Consider the following 22,133-nt stretch of genomic DNA (forward strand, 5'->3'; position numbering starts at 1 on the left):
TCGATAATGGGTTTCTCCAACTATTGCTAGTCTGTTGGTTTATCCCTATGGATAAATGCTAATCCTCACTAACACAAGCCTGCATGGCTCACCCCATATTACTTTGGTAACCTCAGAATTCAAGTGAGGTGTGGTGAAATGGTGGTGGGCTGTAAACTAGAAAGGTTACAAAGATAGAGAAGAAAGACTATTACAATATGACTTAAATACAAGAGTGAGAATTTACGTTGAACCAGGCTGTTCACAACTGCGGTGAGATATTTAACCCAGAGGCGAGATTTAAGATGACAGAGATTCTCTATTTCCACCTCTATAATTTTGCCTAACTAATCCCTGCCCCTGTCTCAGTTCATCTGCTGTTGAAACCCTCGATCATGCCGTTGGCAACTCTGGATTGACTATTTCAATGCATCCACGGCTGGCCTCCTAGTCTACCCTCTGCAAACTGAGGTCATCCAAAACTCTGCAATCTATGCCTTAACTCTCAAAAACTCCCACCCACCCATCGCCCCTGATTGCGGACTCACATTGGCTATTTTAATATTCTCATCATGTTCAAATCCCTACATGAAAATGAAATTAAATGAAAATCGCTTATTGTCATAAGTAGGCTTCAAATGAAGTTACTGTGAAAAGCCCCGAGTCGCGCCTTGTCCCTCCCTATCTGTCATTTCCTCCAGCCCTTGTCCCTTGCCCTTGTCCCTCCGTATCTCTGTCATTTCCTCCAGCCCTTGTCCCTTGCCCTTGTCCCTCCCTATCTCTGTCATTTCCTCCAGCCTCACAACTCTCTGACATATCTGCGCTCCTCAGATTCGGGCCTTTTGAGCATCCCCAATTCCCATCATTGGTGGCCCTGCCTTCAGCTGGATGGGCCTCAGGCTGTGGAATGACCTTAATCCCTCCAGCTCACTACCTCGCTCCTCCTTTAAGGCTCTCCTGAAAGTGATTTGTTTTCTTTTATAGCACTCCTGTGAAGTGCTGTGGGACATTATATTATGTTAAAGATGTTATGTAAATAGAAGTGGTCTTTGTTGTTGATTTGGGATAGGATATGGACAGCAGAGTTTGAAAGATCTGAAGTTTACTGAGGGTGGAGATTGAGGCACCAGGGTGAGTTCTTGGCTATGTTGGTTGAGTGATGAACTTGGGCCAAGTCACTGCCCACACAGCAATGCCAAGGGATCTTTCACATTCCTCTCGATTAACTGATTGTCTCTCTCACATCTCGCCTTACCAAAACTCCAGAATGTTAGCTAGATTATATAATACAATCAGCCTCCTTCCGCACCATAAAGATTCTGTGATTCTTTGCACACAGACCTCCTGTGTGCTTGCAGCCTTAATTCCTAGCATCATTGTTATCAGGGTTCCTGCAATTCCCTTTAATACATCAAGACATGCTGAGTAGGGTATGTAATATTCCAAATGTTGGCGTGGAATACCCTGCCTGCAACAGTAGTGGACTCGCCAACACTAAATGCATTCAAATGGTCATTGGATAGACATATGGACGATAAGGGAATAGTGTAGATGGGCTTTAGAGGGGTTTCACAGGACGGCGCAACATCGTGGGCCGAAGGGCCTGTACTGCGCTGTAATGTTCTATGTTCTAAATGTGGCTCTACTCATGGTTTATATAAATTAGAATAATTTGTTTTAATTTATAATCGCATTAAAAAAGTATTAGTTCATGGGATATAGACTTTGCTGGCTAGGCCAGCATTTATTGTCCAACCCTAATTGCCCTCGAGAATTGCTGAGAGATTTCTTGAACTGCTGCAGTCCATGTGATGTAGGTAAACCCACAGTGCTGTTGGGAAATGAGTTCCCTGAATTTAACTCAGCGACTGTGAAGGAATGGCATGTGGATTGAAGGGGGACTTCCTGGTGCTGGTGTTCACCTGTATCTGCTGCCCTTGTCCTTCCAGGTGGCCGATGTTGCAGGTTTGGAAGGTGCTTCCACAGTGGCCATTGTAGGAGGGAGTGAATGTTTAAGATGGTGGTTAGGGTGTCAATCAAATGGGTTGCTTTGTCCTGGATGGAGTCGAGCTTCCTGAATTGCACTCATCCATGCAAGTGGAGAGTATTCCATCACTCTCCTGACTTGTGCCTTGTACACAAGATTTGGAATGTCAGGAGGCAAATTACTCTCCACAGAATTCTCATACTCTGACCTGCTTTTATAGCCACAGTATTTACATGGCTGGGTCCAGTTCAGTTTCTAGTCAATGTTAATCCTCAGGATGTTGATAGTGGGGGATTCAGTGATGGTAATGCCATCGAACGTCAAGGGGAAATAGTCAGATTCTCTCTTGTTGCAGATGGTCATTGCCTGGCACTTGTGTGGCATAAATGTTACTTGACATTTATTGTCCATGTCTGGCTGCAGATGGGCACAAACATGCACACAAGATGTATTATTTTATTTCATAACTTCAATCCATCATACTGACTGGAATTTTTCAAGAAATTATTAATAATTGCACCATTATTCAAAGTCAGATGTTAATTCTTCAATGCTTAGACATCTTTAAGAAAGGATTCAACCAATTGAAGCATCAGCATCCATTATGCGGAATTGGAAACCTTGTTACACCTACCTTGCCATCAACCCACCCAACCCCAGCAAGAAAGGCCATGACAATTGTACACAGTCCTCCGGAACCAGGGAAACCAAAGACTCCTGTAGCAAAAATAGCAAACACAGCCAGACCCAGCAGGAGGTAGGAACGCTTCATCACAAGATCTTCCTGTAAAGGAAGAATAAAATTACATTAAATACTTGTTTTTATTTTAGATTTCAGACAGACAAAAATACACACATTGTTCCTGTAAGAACAAATAAGTAAAAAAGCTGCTGTCAAAATAATGACTTATTAACCAATGCTTTCCATTAGTTTTACAGATGTTTAAATTCAGCATATTTGGAGATTCCAGATCTTTACTATTGTTAACGTTCTTGATGTGACTATCTGCAATTTATACCTATGGAAAATGATGTGTTCTCTGCAATGGATAATCAGAATTCCTTTGTACGGATTCCTCAGCAGCTTGTTTAGGAGACTCAAATACGGTGTTGGGTTTCCGTGCATCGCAAATATTCTCTCACCAAAAATCAAAGCCAACCTGTTTGCCAGCTTCCCCACCACAGGTACCAGATTCTGTTGCTACGAGATACATTTGGAATTACCTCTGCTAGGCCATCACCTTAGTGGACAATCCCTACTCACCCTCACAGGGTGTCACCATGATGAAGGAAACCACAGTGACCATCTTCAACAGTATTTGCTTTATCCTTTCAGATTTTATTTAAATCCAAAATTTAGATGAGGGTTATAGTTTACTCATTAACAGCCATTATTTTCGAAATATGTAATGTGTCTGAAGCCGTCAATTACCAAACTACATTTTGAACTATAATTTCGGAATTACTAACAATCGGTACGACAATCACTGCATTAAGTTATACTAACCATTCTTATCCAGCACAAAAGAGGCCAAAATTAGTTCCACCACCTGGTAAGGTTTCCAGTAAAAATGAGGTTTAGTAATTCCAGGCACTGATCTAATCTCAAGGCTCAGGCAGTAGTTAAAACCATTCATGTTTTGCTCCTATCATTTATCACATCACCTGTAGCCCCAGATTGCTGTTTTGTAATTTCACTTTGTTATTCATTGTTATTCTGTATAAAAGTCTCACTATAATCACACAATACACGACAAAGATTTTAATATACAAGGAAAGGAGCTGATATGAAATGAAAATCGCTTATTGTCACGAGTAGGCTTCAATGAAGTTACTGTGAAAAGCCCCTAGTCGCCACATTCCGGCGCCTGTCCGGGGAGGCTGGTACGGGAATTGAACCGTGCTGCTGGACTGCTTGGTCTGCTTTAAAAGCCAGCAATTTAGCTGAGTGAGCTAAACCAGCCCCTATGATCATAGAATCATAGAATTTATAGTGCAGAAGGAGGCCATTCAGCCCATCGGGTCTGCACCAGCTCTTGGAAAAAGCACCCTACTTAAGCCCACACCTCCACCCTATCCCCGTAAAACAGTGACCCCACTTAATCTAAGGGCAATTTAGCATGGCCAATCCACCTAACCTGCACATCTTTACTGTGGGAGGAAACCGGAGCACCCGGAGGAAACCCACGCAGACACGGGGAGAACGTGCAGACTCCGCACAGACAGTGACCCAAGCTGGGATTCGAACCTGGGACCCTGGAGCTGTGAAGCAACAGTCCTAACCACTGTGCTACCGTGCTGCCCTGTGATATGAGCAGTTCAAATTATTCCCAAAGTAGAAAGTCGTGGGAAAAATGTAATCACAACACAGCTGGGCTGATCATACAAGTCGGGCAACTGGACAGCTATATTATTGGAGCAGGGAAGCTTACTTAACCCCAGTCTGTCCATTGTACTTAACTCTGGACATTTCTGTTCAAACAACACTGTCAGTGTTGTTAACTCCCTACCTGACTTAAATTCTATCTGGATTAAAGCAGCAAGTTATGGATTGTTTCCAAATTTCAAAATTGCTCGTCAGGCGTGGAGATTAAAACTGTACACACATTCTAAACTGGGCCTAACATATATCTTGTACAGGACACAATGATACGGTTAATTATTCGAGGAATGAATTGTTCTGTAAATACATCCTAGAAAGCTATTTGTTTATAGCTACAGTTTCACAACATTGGTTGTGAACCTTTGGATGATAAAGCACGAAAATGTTCAGATCTCTTTCTCCACTGACTTCAGTTCTTCCCTCTGAAGGATGTGCACACGGTAAGTATTTGTCCAGCATTTATGCAAGACGTTTCACTCTCCCAAGTTAAATTTAATTTGCAACTCACAGGCCCAATCAGCCAACACATCTGGATCCACCTGTAGTAGTAAAGCATCTTCCACAGTCTTGACCCTCACAGATCATTTCCCCCATACCTACATAAAGGTCATTGTCAAAAATAGTAAATAGCAAAGATCCCAATACTGATCCCTGAAGAACACCACTGGTCACCAGGCTCCAAGTAAATCCGAATCTATTTCGGCTGTGAAAGGTTTCATGGTGCCCACTGACCCAACAAACACTCGGATAAAGGTCAGAAGCTGAGGTAGTGAAGGACACACACGACCCCAGCCCCCATGCTCCCCCCCTACCCCACCCCACCCCCCCACACCCACACACACTTGTGAAATGAGGAGAGGGGCTTAAAGGTATCTTTTTCCATTTGTCGGGCAAAATACATCAAATTAAAATCGAAATTAGGCCTTCTAAACATTTTGCAAGTGATCCCTTGTTCCCAGAATGTTGGCTCCATGGAGAATTCCCAAAGCAAATTAATGAATGTGTTTGCACTTCTTGAATCCCTAACCTTGGTGAAATTATCTACTATCTGAAAGAAAATAACTGCTGGCAAACAGGTTGTTGCTTTGCTCACCACCTCTCAGATCCAGAATTGTTAAGCATCATCAATATTATCTGCCTTGGTGGTTCAGTGCCACTGCCAAAAGGGGGATTTGGGGGATTACATCAAGTGCACACTTTCCGATTGCCTTAAACACTGTTATAATAGATTAGTAAATAATCACCAAGACATTAGCAAGATCACTTATTACAGCTTAGGCTTGATTAAATAAAAAATCTTTTAATGCAGAAAATTGCAGCTTGTCTTAGTTTAGTCAGTACTAATACCTAATAATTTGGTTAATTGCACTTTAGTCATCACACATTAATCTGTTCCAGGTGTGTTTAGTTCAGTGCTGACTATCAATTATAGTAAAAATCACAAACATGTGCAGCGCCATACTGCTAGGAACTGTTGGTGTATCATTACCTTACTGCATACAGGGCAACTCCTGCTTAGATTCACCTTGTAATCACACACAACCCCTCTTCAACTTGTTTGTTGACAAAATAGCTTCTAAACCATCATATACTGTTGAATCGAGCAAGTGAGTAAAATAGTCAGCAAATACACAACATGATCACTGATATTTCTTCAGGACTGAGTAATAAAGTCAATCTCAAGCACTGTCACTGCTTTTGCAGAATACAATAGTCTAAATTCTTTTAGTGCTTGGGGATATATTTCCTTCCGTATTCACCAGCTATAAAACAATACTGAGAGAATTGACATACAAAGGAGACAATAAGGACATGAGACAGTACATCCTGGAAAGAGGAAATGGAATACATGCATTGAAGCAATAATAGAAACGTATATGATGATTGACATAATGGGCATGATTTGGTTGCAACGCGGCATCTTACAGACCCTCATTAGACAGAGACTTTTCTAACTTGCTGACAATGGTACGGGGGCATCAAGGAATGTGGGGTCTCATCACCACCACTCTCAACTCCTCTAATGTTGCTAAATTATCTATGCTATGGAGATGCCGGCATTGGACTGGGGTGAGCACAGCAAGATGTCTTACAACACCAGGTTAAAGTCCAGCAGGTTTGTTTTGAATCACTAGCTTTCGGAGCACAGCACCGTCCTCAGGTAAATGAGGATTCACCTGAGGAAGGAGCAGTGCTCCGAAAGCTACTGATTCAAAACAAACCTGGTGGACTTTAACCTGGTGTTGTAAGACTTCTTACTGTGCTAAATTATCTGGCTGCTTGTCAGATATTCAGTACTGGATGAGCAGAAATTTCCTGCCATTAAATATTGGGAAGCCTGTAACCATTGCCCTGAGCTCCCAGCACCTCTCTCCCTCCCCTCTGCTGAGAGGTGTATTGCGACCAAAATCTTCGGTCAAGGATTTGCCTGTCTGCCCGAGTACCGTCTTGTGTGGCTTTGTGCTAAATGTTTCCTTGCAATGTTCCTGTTAAGCACTTTGGGACAACTTATTACATCAAAGGTGCTATATAAATGCAGGTTTTTGTGAATACAAAGAACAATACAGCACAGGAACAGACCCTTCGGCCCTCCAAGCCTGTGCCGATCACGTGGCTTATGTAGACCAACCTCCTGTATCTTTCTATACCCCGTTTGTTTATGTGCCTATCCAGATAATTCTGAATTCGCTAACGTATCTGCTTCAATCACCTCACTTGGCCGTGTATTCCAGACCACCACCACTCTCTGTGTAAAAAACGTCCCCTCACATCTCCACTGAACCTTTCCTCCCTCACCGTGAACTTGTGCTCCCTTGTAATTGTCATTTCCACCCTGGGAAAAAGCCTCCAACTGTTCACCCTATCTATACCCCTAATAATTTTATGAACTTCTATCAGGTCGCCCCTCAGCCTCCGTCTCCCTTGGGAGAACAATCCCAGTTTATTCAATCTCACCTCGTAGCTAAAACCCTCCAGACCAGGCAACCTACTGGCAAACCCTTTCTGGACTCTCTCCAAAGCCTCCATGTCCTTCTGGTAGTGCGGTGACCAGAATTGGACACAGTATTCCAAATGTGGCCTAACCAACGTTCTATATAATTGTAACATTTGGGCAGCACGGTGGCACCGAGGTCCCAGGTTCAATCCCGGCTCGGGGTCACTGTCCGTGTGGAGTTTGCACATTCTCCCCGTGTTTGCGTGGGTTTCGCCCCCACAACCCAAAGATGTGGCAGCAGGGTAGCATGGTGGTTAGCATAAATGCTTCACAGCTCCAGGGTCCCAGGTTCGATTCCCGGCTGGGTCACTGTCTGTGTGGAGTCTGCACGTCCTCCCCCTGTTTGCGTGGGTTTCCTCCGGGTGCTCCGGTTTCCTCCCACAGTCCAAAGATGTGCGGGTTAGGTGGATTGGCCATGCTAAATTGCCCGTAGTGTCCTAATAAAAGTAAGGTTAAGGGGGGGGTTGTTGGGTTACGGGTATAGGGTGGATATGTGGGTTTGAGTAGGGTGATCATTGTTCGGCACAACATCGAGGGCCGAAGGGCCTGTTCTGTGCTGTACTGTTCTATGTTCTATGTGTAGGATAGGCAAAAATGAATTGGAAAAAATATAAATAAAATAAGTGTAACATAATTTGCGAGCTTTTATACTCGATACCCCATCCGATGAAGGCAAGCAGGCCATGTGCTTCCTTCACCACCATTTCCACCTGTGCTGCCACGTTTAAGGATCTGTGGACCTGCATGCCCAGATCTCTCTGTGTCTCTGCTCCTGATGGTTCTGCCATTTATTACATAGCTCCCACCTGAATTGGATCAACCAAAATGCATCACCTCTCATTTGTCCGGGTTAAATTCCATCCGCCATTTCTCTGCCCAATTTTGCAGCCTATCTATATCCTGCTGTATTCTCTGACAATCTTCATCACTATCCGCAACTCCTGCAATCTTAATATCATCCGCACACTTGCTAATCAGACCGGCTACGTTTTCTTCCAGGTCATTTATATATATTATTAAGAGCAGAGGTCCCAGTACTGATCCCTGCGGAACACCGCTAGTTACAGACCTCCATTGGGAAAAACACCCTTCCACTGCTACCCTCTGTCTTCCATGGACAGGCCAGTTCTGAATCCATCCAGCTAGTTCACCCCTGACCCCATATGATCTAATCTTTTGCACCAGCTTGCCAATTTCCACAACTGGGGCTGGTTTAGCACAGTGGGCTAAACAGCTGGATTGTAATGCAGAACAAGACCAGCAGCGCGGGTTCAATTCCAGTACCGGCCTCCCCGAACTGGCGGCGGAATGTGGTGACTAGGGGCTTCATTGAAGCCTACTTGTGACAATAAGCGATTATTATTACTATTATTATTATGAAGGACCTTATCAAATGCTTTACTAAAGTCCATGTAGACAACATCCACAGCCCTACCCTCGTCAATCATTTTTGCTACCTCCTCAAAAAATTCAATCAAATTAGTGAGACATGACCTCCCTTGTACAAAACCATGCTGTCTCGTTAATAAGCCTTCCAAATGTGCATGGATCCTTCTCTGAGAATCTCTTCCAACAATTTCACTGTCACTGACGTCAAGCACACTGGCCTATCACTGGGTTATCCTTGCATCCCTTCTTAAATAACGGTACAACATTGGCTATCCTCCAATCCTCTGGGATCTCACCTGTGGCCAATGAGGACACAAAGATTTCTGTCAGAGGCCCAGCGATTTCATCTCGTCTCCATCAGTAATCAGGGATAGATGCCGTCTGACCCTGGGGATTTGCCTTCCTTAATGTTTTTCAACACACCTAACACTTCCTCCCTCATAATAACCACCTGTTCTAAAGTATTTACACATCCCTCTGAGACACCACCAATCAACATGTCCCTCTCCTTTGTGAATACCGATGCAAAATACTCATTAAGGACCTCAGCTACTTCCTCTGGTTCCACACATAATTTCCCTCCTTTGTCCTTGAGTGGACCAACTCTTTCTCCAGCTGCCTTCTTGTTTCTAATATACGTATAAAATGTCTTGGGGTTCTCGTTAATCCTGTCTGCCAAGGACATTTCATGACCCTTTTTGCTTTCCTAATTCCCAGCTTGAGCTATTTTCTACTTTCCTTGTATTCCTCAAGTGCTTTATCTGTTTTTAGTTCCCTGTACCTCACGTATGCATCTTTTCTCTTGTTGACAATATTCACAATTTCCCTGGTTATCCATGGTTCCCGAATCCTGCCTTTCCTGTCCTTCCTTTTTACCGGCACATGCCTGTCCTGCACGCCCAGCAGCTGCTCCTTAGAGACTCCCACATGCCAAATGTGGATTTACCCTCAAACAGCCTCTCCCAAACAACAACCTCCAAATGCTGCCACTAACAGTGTATCTCCTTAATGGAAATTCAGGTGAATTAGAGTCAATTCAGGTATGGAAAGAAAAACAAAGAGAAGGGAAAACTGGGTGAAGAGTGAAGATAAAGAGGCAGAATGAAAAAGCCTTTGTTCTATAATGCTCATGTAAAGAGCCATGGGATGTTTTATAACATTAATGACACAATACATTTTAGAATAAGAAAATTACAAGTCCTAATTTTCTATGGTAGGTTTAATGGTCAATTAATATGCAAATTCAGTAAATTAATTGAATTAAAGGACCACCAAAGGTGAGATGTTTGTGTGAAGTACATGGTCGAATGGCTAAAATTGACCATCTGGGGGTTGGTAACTCACTGTGCATCTCTTAAACCCCTGAACATGTTTGCCAATGTGTACATTAATAACAGCGCACATTGTTAACACAGTTAGTTTTTAAGCAAGACACAATAATCATGCAATTATAATTTCCATAATGTGGTACCTACACTACATTTGAACTGCTCAAGCTGGATCTTTAAAGTTGTTCATATTACTTCCCTGAAATATATGGCTTGATTTGGACCATGGAGGTTGCTTTCGAAGGAGGTGGCCAGTTTTGACCTGTCAACGTTACCATCTTCCTCTTACAACATAGGGATCAGGAAGGGCGAGCCATTATCTTGCATGGGTCAAAGAGGAAGCACTACTCTGGGGCATGCACTATCCTGGGAAGCACTACTCTGGGGCATGCGCTATCCTGGGAAGCACTACTCTGGGGCATGCGCTATCCTGGGAAGCACTACTCTGGGGCATGCGCTATCCTGGGAAGCACTACTCTGGGGCATGCGCTATCCTGGGAAGCACTACTCTGGGGCATGCACTATCCTGGTGGGTACCTACAGAATTGACAAACTTCGGTTTTACAAACAGATTTTTCAGCTGCTAGATGTTACAGAGCAAATTGTAACACATGCTTAGAAAATCTGAAGCTTGTTGATATTTGCATCTAACTGCAGAAGAACAACTGTCTCATCATCATGGTCTCTGAAGGGAAAACACATCCACAATTCTTTAGAAAGGCTAAGCTGCAAATCCTTGCTCCAATTATTTTAAAAGTAAAACAACAGGAGAGTTCCATATTTCATTTTTCAGCAATTGTAACTACATGACCTATTTTATATTCTTTTATTAATATGGCTAACATAATGACTGCTGTATTCTTATTTTGCAGTATCTTCAGGAATTATAATAACTGACATGCTTCTCCTTACCTGGTCCCTGCTGGGAAAGTATCGGAGGAACAATCCAATAGCAGCTCCGGCTGCTATCCCAATGAGAACTTCAAGGAATCCCCTGAGTATGTTGGAAACCAGCGAACCTTCATAAACAAGTGGGATTTAATCAGTTCAGTTCCAAATAAATGAAGACATTGAGAAAACCCAAACTAACAGTAGCACCAGCCACATGGCAGGCACCTTTAGGAGTATAATACCGTGTCTTACAATATACATCGTACAATGTTATTTTCTTCAAAATATGTAATGTCTAAACATTCACAGTTGAGTTTGATTTTAAAAATGTACCATGGTTCTGTCAAACATTGCGAGACAAAAGGAAGGCACCCAGACCTTTAGGCTGAAATACCCATGGAATTTACAGAGGAATGGTAAACATGTTATTTACTCTATATATTAAACGTGTTAATATAATGGAGGACATTTCACAACTTTCCCCATCCGCTATAAATATATTTTACAAGTTTAACACATTTTGCAAAATTACAATACTTAATTGACCATGTTTTTAAAAATTATTTGTAAAATCTGACTTGGAAGAAATGACCTAGCTCAACCCTGCAGTGATCCAGGTTCAACAAGTTAGGGTTCAGGATTCTGTTGGGCTGACAGGGGTCTTGCAGACCAGTCAGAGACCCAGACAATGCCCCTCATTCCGTGTGGGAGGCTCGACAGAATCAAAGTGCCTCTGTTGGACCTTCCCTGCGGTTGAGACCCCCGGTAAGGAAGCCCACCCACCAAGGACTGCTCCTCATGTCACCAGTACCAGAGGGAGTAGTGGCAACTGGCAGTAATGCATTCACCATAGGACCAGGAAGGCTGAGTGATCCCCGTCTGAGTGCAGACGGGATGGGGATATAGGGATCTGGGGGTATTGCAGGAGAGGAGGATTTGGGGGGGGGGGGGGGGGGGGGTCAGAGGCAACTGCAGGGGTGTGGCTTTCAGCAACTACTCTGCTACATCTTCAGTGAGTCTAATTAACACTCCCCTTGCACCCCCATGCCAGCCCCCCTTCTCTTCCAACACAATGGGGGGAGATTGTGTGGCCCTGTCAGGCTGACGTGGGGATTCTCCCATGATGAAGTGGCCAAGCCATCAAGTTTCCCCTGTGACGCGCTGCATTAAATCCAGCCCAAGGTGTTTTCCATTTGTAAATGGCGTCCTGATCTCTCGTTACACCGGGGAGTTCTGGCTCTCCATTGTAAAAAACGGGGCTATACCCGGCCTCGGTCGCACGTTCCCTCTTCCCCCTTATTCAAAGTGAATCACATTGAATATCCATGAGTTTCTCGGCGCTGTGAGTGCCGGGGAACAAGTGGCTAAAGGCGCTGTCCCGGCGCTGCGAGTGCCGGGAAACGAGTGGCTAAACGCGCTGGCTCGGCGCTGTGAGTGTCGGGGAACAAGTGGCTAAAGGTGCTGGCTCGGCGCTGTGAGTGCCGGGGAACAAGTGGCTAAAGGCGCTGGCTCGGCGCTGTGAGTGCTGGGGAACGTGCTGGCTCGGCGCTGAGTGCCGGGGAACGTGCTGGCTCGGCGCTGTGAGTGCCGGGAAACGAGTGGCTAAACGCGCTGGCTCGGCGCTGTGAGTGTCGGGGAACAAGTGGCTAAAGGTGCTGGCTCGGCGCTGTGAGTGCCGGGGAACAAGTGGCTAAAGGCGCTGGCTCGGCGCTGTGAGTGCTGGGGAACGTGCTGGCTCGGCGCTGTGAGTGCTGGGGAACGTGCTGGCTCGGCGCTGTGAGTGTCGGGGAACAAGTGGCTAAAGGCGCTGGCTCGGCGCTGTGAGTGCTGGGGAACGTGCTGGCTCGGCGCTGCGAGTGCCGGGGAACGTGCTGGCTCGGCGCTGTGAGTGTCGGGGAACAAGTGGCTAAAGGCGCTGGCTCGGCGCTGTGAGTGCCGGGGAACGCGCTGGCTCGGCGCTGTGAGTGCCGGGGAACAAGTGGCTAAACGCGCTGGCTCGGCGCTGTGAGTGCTGGGGAACAAGTGGCTAAACGCGCTGGCTCGGCGCTGTGAGTGCCGGGGAACAAGTGGCTAAACGCGCTGGCTCGGCGCTGTGAGTGCCGGGGAACGCGCTGGCTCGGCGCTGAGTGCTGGGGAACAAGTGGCTAAACGCGCTGGCTCGGTGCTGTGAGTGCTGGGGAACAAGTGGCTCAACGCGCTGGCTCGGTGCTGTGAGTGCTGGGGAACAAGTAGCTCAACGCGCTGGCTCGGCGCTGCGAGTGTCGGGAAACTAGTGGCTCAACGCGCTGGCTCGGTGCTGTGAGTGTCGGGAAACTAGTGGCTCAACGCGCTGGCTCGGCGCTGTGAGTGTCGGGAAACTAGTGGCTAAACGCGCTGGCTCGGTGCTGTGAGTGTCGGGAAACTAGTGGCTAAACGCGCTGGCTCGGCGCTGTGAGTGCCGGGGAACAAGTGGCTAAACCCGCTGGCTCGGCGCTGTGAGTGCCGGGGAACATGTGGCTAAACCCGCTGGCTCGGCGCTGTGAGTAGTGGCAACTGGCAGTAATGCATTCACCATAGGACCAGGAAGGCTGAGTGATCCCCGTCTGACTGCAGACGGGATGGGGATATAGGGATCTGGGGGTATTGCAGGAGAGGAGGATTTGGGGGGGGGGGGGGGGGGGGTCAGAGGCAACTGCAGGGGTGTGACTTTCAGCAACTACTCTGCTACATCTTCAGTGAGTCTAATTAACACTCCCCTTGCACCCCCATGCCAGCCCCCCTTCTCTTCCAACACAATGGGGGGAGATTGTGCGGCCCTGTCGGGCTGACGTGGGGATTCTCCCATGATGAAGTGGCCAAGCCATCAAGTTTCCCCTGTGACGCGCTGCATTAAATCCAGCCCAAGGTGTTTTCCATTTGTAAATGGCGTCCTGATCTCTCGTTACACCGGGGAGTTCTGGCTCTCCATTGTAAAAAACGGGGCTATACCCGGCCTCGATCGCACGTTCCCTCTTCCCCCTTATTCAAAGTGAATCACATTGAATATCCATGAGTTTCTCGGCGCTGTGAGTGCTGGGGAACAAGTGGCTAAACCCGCTGTCCCGGCGCTGCGAGTGCTGGGGAACAAGTGGCTAAAGGTGCTGTCCCGGCGCTGCGAGTGTCGGGGAACAAGTGGCTAAACGCGCTGTCCCGGCGCTGTGAGTGCCGGGAAACTAGTGGTTAAACGCGCTGTCCCGGCGCTGTGAGTGCTGGGGAACAAGTGGCTAAAGGCGCTGGCCCGGCGCTGTGAGTGCCGGGGAACAAGTGGCTAAAGGCGCTGGCTCGGCGCTGTGAGTGCCGGGGAACAAGTGGCTAAACGCGCTGTCCCGGCGCTGTGAGTGCCGGGAAACTAGTGGCTAAACGCGCTGTCCCGGCGCTGTGAGTGCCGGGAAACTAGTGGCTAAACGCGCTGTCCCGGCGCTGTGAGTGCCGGGAAACTAGTGGCTAAACGTGCTGGCTCGGCGCTGTGAGTGCCGGGGAACAAGTGGCTAAAGGCGCTGGCTCGGCGCTGTGAGTGCCGGGGAACAAGTGGCTAAACGCGCTGTCCCGGCGCTGTGAGTGCCGGGAAACTAGTGGCTAAACGCGCTGTCCCGGCGCTGTGAGTGCCGGGAAACTAGTGGCTAAACGCGCTGTCCCGGCGCTGTGAGTGCTGGGGAACAAGTGGCTAAACGCGCTGGCTCAGCGCTGTGAGTGTCGGGGAACAAGTGGCTCAACGCGCTGGCTCAGCGCTGTGAGTGCCGGGAAACAAGTGGCTAAACGCGCTGGCTCGGTGCTGAGTGTACCGGGGAACGTGCTGGCTCGGCGCTGCGGGTGCCGGGGAACGTGCTGGCTCGGTGCTGCGGGTGCCGAGGAACGCGCTGGCTCGGTGCTGAGAGTGCCGGGGAATGTGGTGGCTCGGCGCTGTGGGTGCCGGGGAACGTGCTGGCTCGGCGCTGAGAGTGCCGGGGAATGTGCTGGCTCGGCGCTGCGGGTGCCGGGGAATGTGGTGGCTCGGCGCTGTGGGTGCCGGGGAACGTGCTGGCTCGGCGTTGAGAGTGCCGAGGAACGCGCTGGCTCGGTGCTGAGAGTGCCGAGGAATGTGCTGGCTCGGCGCTGCGGGTGCCGGGGAATGTGGTGGCTCGGCGCTGTGGGTGCCGGGGAACGCGCTGGCTCGGTGCTGAGAGTGCCGGGGAACGCGCTGGCTCGGTGCTGCGGGTGCCGGGGAACGTGCTGGCTCGGCGCTGAGAGTGCCGGGGAACGCGCTGGCTCGGCGCTGCGGGTGCCGGGGAACGTGCTGGCTCGGCGCTGCGGGTGCCGGGGAATGTGGTGGCTCGGCGCTGTGGGTGCCGGGGAACGCGCTGGCTCGGTGCTGAGAGTGCCGGGGAACGCGCTGGCTCGGTGCTGCGGGTGCCGGGGAACGTGCTGGCTCGGTGCTGAGAGTGCCGGGGAATGTGCTGGCTCGGTGCTGAGAGTGCCGGGGAACGCGCTGGCTCTGTGCTGTGGGTGCCGGGGAACGTGCTGGCTCGGCGCTGCGGGTGCCGGGGAACGTGCTGGCTTGGCGCTGAGAGTGCCGGGGAATGTGCTGGCTCGGCGCTGAGAGTGCCGGGGAACGTGCTGGCTCGGAGCTGCGGGTTCCGGGGAACGCGCTGGCTCGGTGCTGAGAGTGCCGGGGAACGTGCTGGCTTGGTGCTGAGAGTGCCGGGGAACGTGCTGGCTCGGAGCTGCGGGTGCCGGGGAACGCGCTGGCTCGGTGCTGCGGGTTCCGGGGAACGCGCTGGCTCGGTGCTGAGAGTGCCGGGGAACGCGCTGGCTCGGCGCTGAGAGTGCCGGGGAACGCGCTGGCTTGGTGCTGAGTGTGCCGGGGAACGTGCTGGCTCGGTGCTGAGTGTGCCGGGGAATGTGCTGGCTCGGAGCTGCGGGTGCTGGGGAACGCGCTGGCTCGGCGCTGCGGGTGCCGGGGAACGTGCTGGCTCGGTGCTGCGAGTGCCGGGGAACGTGCTGGCTCGGGGACCTTCTCCCCTTCTGGGAAGATCACGCCCAATGTTGTTAAAAAGTCCCAGTATTTTCTTTTGGTTTGAAGTCAGTTAGCAACCCGAACCATTGGAAGTTATTGAATAAGCGCATTTACTTCAGCGGCTTTTCCCCGCCGGCTTTTCAAAAATGCCGGTTATGATTCCGGGCACCTCATTGGCGGGCCGCATAAAAACCTTTGTCGGGCCGTAGTTTGCCCACCCCTGGTCTAGCCCTTAAACTCCAGAATTCCCTACCTAATATGTTCCACTTCTTCTCCTCCTTTAAACTCACTCCTACATCGGTCTCAGCGTGGCATCATTTTGTGACTGATTGCACCTCTGTAAACACTTTGGGATATTTTACTATGTTCAAGGCACTATATAAAGATACAGGTTGTTGTTCTCCCTGCCCTCTCAGCACTCGCCTTTCTACCCTCTCCCTGAACTCCTCTTTGTCCTCCAAATCTACCACCATTACCAGTCACAACTGAGTGCTCATGCTGAGCAATTTAAGCTCAGGTTGACAGCTGCACTGCGGAGGTCTTTGCAAAATGATTGCAATGTTATAAAGAGTCAGAAATAAGCATCAGAAAAATATGTGTAGCCTGTGCACTGGGTGTGATAACCATTTCCTAATGTCCTTCTTAGTTTGAAATCTATTCAGTCTGGTCAGCTCCTAGGTTAGCTGCAAACATACAAACTTAAGATTTCGCTGATTTTTTTCAAATATATTTTCAAAGGACGTGAACAGTATATGTTCTTATGGTCTTATATATATGAAGCTGATTTCCTCCCATTCAACCATCACTCAGAAGCCAACATTGCTGCTTCAAACTACAATCGTAAAGTAGTTTTACAAGATGCAAAGACTGCCTCAAATTGTCTTCATGTTAACTGTACAGGAGGAATATTTGATATTGATGAGATTTGGAGATTCTGGAACTACCATATTGCTACGTGCTGTTTTTAATGTGCTCATTTATGTGATTACTGTTCAATAAAGCTGGCTTAGAAGAGGGTGTTCCTGGAGCGAGGGAGGGATAGAGGCGGGCTGGCGCTGCCCAACCTTCTGGGGTACTATTGGGCAGCCAATGTGTCAATGGTGCGTAAATGGGTGATGGAGGGGGGAGGGGCGGCGTGGAAAAGAATGGAGATGGCGTCATGTAGAGGTACGAGCCTGGGTGCCATGGTAACGGCATCGTTGCCGCTCTCCCCTAAGAGGTTTACCACGGGCCCGGTGGTGGCGGTGACCCTAAGAATCTGGGGACAGTGGAGACGGCATCGGGGGGAAACAGGGGGCTCGATGGAGGCTCCATTGGGTGGCAACCATCGGTTCATCCCGGGGAACAAGGATGGGGGATTTAGGGGGTGGCAAAGGGCGGGCATCAGCAAATTGAGGGACCTGTTTATTGGCGGGAGGTTTGCGGGCCTGGGGGAACTGGAAGATAAATTTGGCCTTCCCCAAGGGAACATGTTCAGATACTTGCAGGTAAAGGCGTTTGCTAGGCGACAGGTAGAGGAATTCCCTCTGCTGCCCTCGTGGGGGACGATGGACAGAGTGCTTTCGGTGTGTGGGTCAGAGAGGGGAAGGTGTCGGACATCTATAAGGTAATGCAGGAGGTGGAGGAGTCGTCAGTGGAGGAGCTGAAGGCTAAATGGGAGGAGGAACTTGGGCAGATAGAGGACGGGACTTGGGCGGATGCCTTGGAGAGAGTCAACTCTTCCTCCTCATGTGCGAGGCTTAGTCTCATCCAATTTAAGGTGCTGCACCGGGCCCACATGTCCGGGACTAGGATGAGTAGGTTCTTTGGGGGTGAGGACAGGTGCACCAGATGTTCGGGGAGTCCAGCGAACCACGCCCATATGTTCTGGGCATGCCCAGCACTGGAAGAATTCTGGAAGAGGGTGGCGGGGACGGTGTCGAGGGTGGTTGGATCCAGGGTCAAACCAGGGTGGGGACTCGCGATTTTTGGAGTTGCGGTAGAGCCGGGAGTGCAGGAGGCGAAAGAGGCCGGTGTCCTGGCCTTTGCGTCCCTAGTAGCCCGACGAAGGATCTTGCTGCAGTGGAAGGATGCGAGGCCCCCAAGTGTGGAGACCTGGATCAGTGACATGGCGGGATTTATAAAATTGGAAAGGGTCAAATTTGCCCTGAGAGGATCAATACAAGGGTTCTATAAATGATGGCAGCCTTTTCTGGACTTCCTGGCTCAGAGATAGGTAACTGGGTCAATAGCAGCAGCAACCCTGGGGGGGGGGGGGGGGGGGGGGGGTGTTCCTTATTGTAGTTTCTATTCTGTAACTTTATATTGTGTTAATTTGCGTTGTTGTTAAAATGCTGTGTTGTTCATGGAGGTGGGGCGAATGTTTATGATTGTTAATATTATTGTTATTTTTGGTATTTTACTATGGTGCGTTCTTGTTGTATAAATTCAAAATTTTTCAATAAAATTATTTCAAAAAAAAATAAAGCTGGCTTATATATGCAGCTGAAGCCAAGGGTTGATCAGAAGGATTTTGCCTATCATTCAAGTCAAAACACCATTGCTGGGTTTGAATATGGACCTGATACATTTGTTTAGAAATTTGACAGAGGAGCAAATGTGAGATTGCTTATGGAAGTGATTAGCGATGCTGAACCGGAGGACAATGTCTGGCATCAGATAAATCTTTTTTTAAAAACTAACTTTAAGGAGCATGTAACTCCTGTAAGCAAGTGATCGATCCCAGGACTTTTAGGGCTGCTGAACTCAGCTGGAGGCTGGGAGACATTTGACATAGGTTGGACAATTAGAAAGTTGTATCAGTTTGGGCAGTCTATTTTAGGAAGGGGGCCATGCAGAACCAATTATATCAGAGAAAAGAGGCCTTTTCTGGTGACAGAGAAACCAACCCTTTGTTATTGCAGCAGATAAAAGGTTAGGAGGAGAACTAACTGCGGTGATTAAAATTAGATTTTGCTGAAGTAAATCTGGAAAAACTAATCCCACTGGTCGGTCATGTCAATATATCAGCAATTGCTGATAATTTGAGTTTATTAACAACTCCATAATTTTTTAAAAAACACAGCCAAATACAAAACAATCAGCAGTACGCTAAAAACATTCACAACACACCATAAACAGTGAATCAACCAGAAAACAAAACCACCAACTTACAACCCGGTAGAAATGCAGCCATTAGCAGAGACACAGGGCGGATTCTACGATTGCTGACGCCAAAATTGCGTTCGGCTGGAGAGTCAATTTTTATGCCAAAATCAGGGGCGCGCCGTTTTTCTGATATTCTGCCCCCTCAAAAATGGCGTACGCACGGCGTTTGGACTGCCCCAGGACATCACCTGAGGCTCTCCCCCGTTGCTCCGCCCCCAATGGGCCGATTTCCAGACGGTATAGCTCTCAGACTCCCCTGGTGGGGGATGGATGTATAGAGGGTTTGGACATCCGTGGCAAAGGGGAGATGGTTAGGACCAGGAAACTGGAAATTATTGATATGCTGTGTGGCAGAGGAATCTCAGATGTAGGTGGGAAGAGACTGGACCAGGGGAAAGAGAATGGAATCAAGAAAGGAAGAGATGAGTTCTGTGGGGCAGGAACAGGCTGTTCTGATGGATCTACCAGGGCAGACAATACTCGGTATTGGCATTTGCTACCTTTTAGAAATAAATTATTTCATTCCCCAGCACTAACATATCATCCGCACCAAACAGCAAGAAAGGGGATTAAAGGATATCTTAGGTATAAGAAATATAATTAAGATATTTTTGTAAAGGAGCTACAAGCACAGTTGTAATTCCATAAATTTACAAGACATCCTTTTCTAATATTTGAGGAAATAAAACAATTCACCTCCGATTTCAGAGGCATTTCTACAATGTATCACCAGAAGCAAGTACTGCTATGCATTATGTGTCTAGAAACATCATAAACCCCACTAAAAACATTGGACAGTTAATGTTAGTGCTTACTGTTAATGTCTTGTATTTTATCAAGACAGTAATTAAAACAAAAAAGTTTAGCATCTTCCACTCCAACAACATCAACATAATATATGTGACAGTAAGTTGGTGAAAGATTTTTATTACCTCTGCATAAATACACACAAGACCAATTAGATCAAGGTGTACTAGAAATATTAAATGTAACCATTAGCAAAGTATTTTCAAAGTCAGTCAATACGTGGAGCACGTGAGATCTTTCAGTAATTTTAACATGAGTTTTGTTATTGCCAGTAAATCCGAAGTTATGAAAATAGTGATGTTTTCGAGCAGGGCAGTTCAAGCTTTCGGACTTTGTGGGCCACTTCTGTCTTTTCCATGGAGGCTGAGAGGGCACATGTTCAGGGTTGAGAAATTCATCTCCACTGTACATCCTCCAGTGGCACTGTGGAGGCCAAGCACCATTTGCTGGGGTGCAAAGTGCTGCCGGGTCCTCCCTGTACCAACACAGGAGAGCAAGGACCCACGTTGGCACCACCAACACTGCCACAGCAGAAGGGCGGATGCGGCCATGTCACCTGGAAGACTGTGAATCAAAGTTATCCTGACATACACAACCCAGCTGGTTGATGTGACGCCAGCAAATCAAATCCAGACCATGCACATACAGGCAAGATTCTCATATAGGACCATGCGAATAATAGGTGCAGAGATACAAGACAGGCATATTCCTTAAAGGGCCAGGCACCCATACTGCAGGCAAGGTACGTTTGAAGAAGTTTTGCTATTGAAAGTGTTTGAAGTACTCTGAATTGTTCTTGAAGTTGCTGTGGTAGAGTTCCTGGATGTGCCAGAAACCGTTGCTGCATCTTGACAGGGACGGCAGTGGATTTGGCCATCTGTCCACAAAAAGGCCACAACAGATATGATGGCTGCAGAGAGGGAAACTTGAAAATGAAATGAAAATCGCTTATTGTCACGAGTAGGCTTCCATGAAGTTACTGTGAAAAGCCCCTAGTCGCCACATTCCGGCGCCTGTTCAGGGAGGCTGGTAAGGGAATCGAACCGTGCTGCTGGCCTGCTTTAAAAGCCAGCAATTTAGCCCAGTGAGCTAAACCAGCCTTCTATGGTCCTTGACAATGACAGGTGGCTGTATAGCAAAGCAGCTAAGATATCCGGCACCTTGGTGTGCGTGCTGACCAATAGCTGGAGAGGAAGCAAGAGGTGGGTGTGAGATTGGCAGCATTGAGAGGTGTGAGTGACGGAGGTGGAATATATTTACGTTTGGCATTGGTTACATGTGCCAGGAGGTATTGCTGGGTTGGAGATGGGGTTGTGGTGTGTTGGGTATTGATAGGTTGATAGTATGGTGGGTAGATGCCATGTGAAAATGCATTCTGACCTTACCGTGAACGCCAGCAACAGGTCATTAGAGTTCCTGTGGCGCTGTATGGTCCTCTGGTCCTAACACTGGGCACTGACCACCTTTTAAAGATGGTCCTTGAAGGCCTCCTGAGGAATCTGTGTCATCCTCCTGCTCATCTCCACCAAGAATGCCTCCAATAACAGTCACCCTCACTCTGCACCTCCAATCTCATTGTGAATGTATTTGCACGTGTCCATGTGGAAACAGGTATAGAGGAAAGAACAATCTCCCAGCGTCTTCTCTGAGTGTCTATTGATAGTTCGCCTGAATCGCAGCTTCTCACAGAAGAGCATTTAAATTCCACCAATATTATTCAGTGCTGTCTCCCTTTAAGTGGAACATCCTGCCTTTAAACGGCTAGCTGCAACAGCTGATATCTGCACAACACTGCTCGGCCCGTTACTGATCACCACAACACAGAAAAGGCAATAGTGCAGAGACACACTACGATCATGTGGATGCACCAAATTTATGTGCTGTCCAACTCCAAGGGAACCAGCGCATGACCCCTGGGCCCAAAAATGGAACACATGAATTTAATAATAATAATCGCTTATTGTTACAAGTAGGCTTCAATGAAGTTACTGTGAAAAGCCCCAATCCTTATTTTTATCCTTAATTAGTGTTCTCATGTATTTCTACATGTCTCGAATTGCTGACAAGAGCCTGGTATTTTGATTTTGAATATTTCTACTACAGAAGCAACAATGTTTAAAAAAAAAACTATTTCCAATTACCAGTTTTCAAAGAAGTTTAATAAAGGTCATTCTAGCAAATGGGGAGAATAACAAGCACCAATATTGAATTGAAAG

General features: G+C 47.8%; 1 protein-coding gene across 4 annotated transcripts in view; it reads right to left on the reverse strand.

The window, feature by feature from the left end:
• Positions 1–22,133, reverse strand: part of LOC119963573 (sodium/hydrogen exchanger 9B2-like) — a 167,727-nt gene that overhangs the window by 15,996 nt on the left and 129,598 nt on the right. For all 4 annotated transcript variants that reach the window (XM_038792902.1, XM_038792899.1, XM_038792901.1 and 1 more), the window contains exons 9-10: positions 10,974–11,080; positions 2,601–2,750 (exon numbers count right to left, since the gene is read on the reverse strand). In XM_038792902.1, coding sequence (XP_038648830.1) covers positions 2,601–2,750; positions 10,974–11,080 — 257 coding nt within the window. The remainder of the gene's footprint in view (positions 1–2,600; positions 2,751–10,973; positions 11,081–22,133) is intronic.

Source organism: Scyliorhinus canicula, chromosome 3 (genome assembly GCF_902713615.1).
Source record: "Scyliorhinus canicula chromosome 3, sScyCan1.1, whole genome shotgun sequence".
Taxonomy (NCBI): domain Eukaryota; kingdom Metazoa; phylum Chordata; class Chondrichthyes; order Carcharhiniformes; family Scyliorhinidae; genus Scyliorhinus; species Scyliorhinus canicula.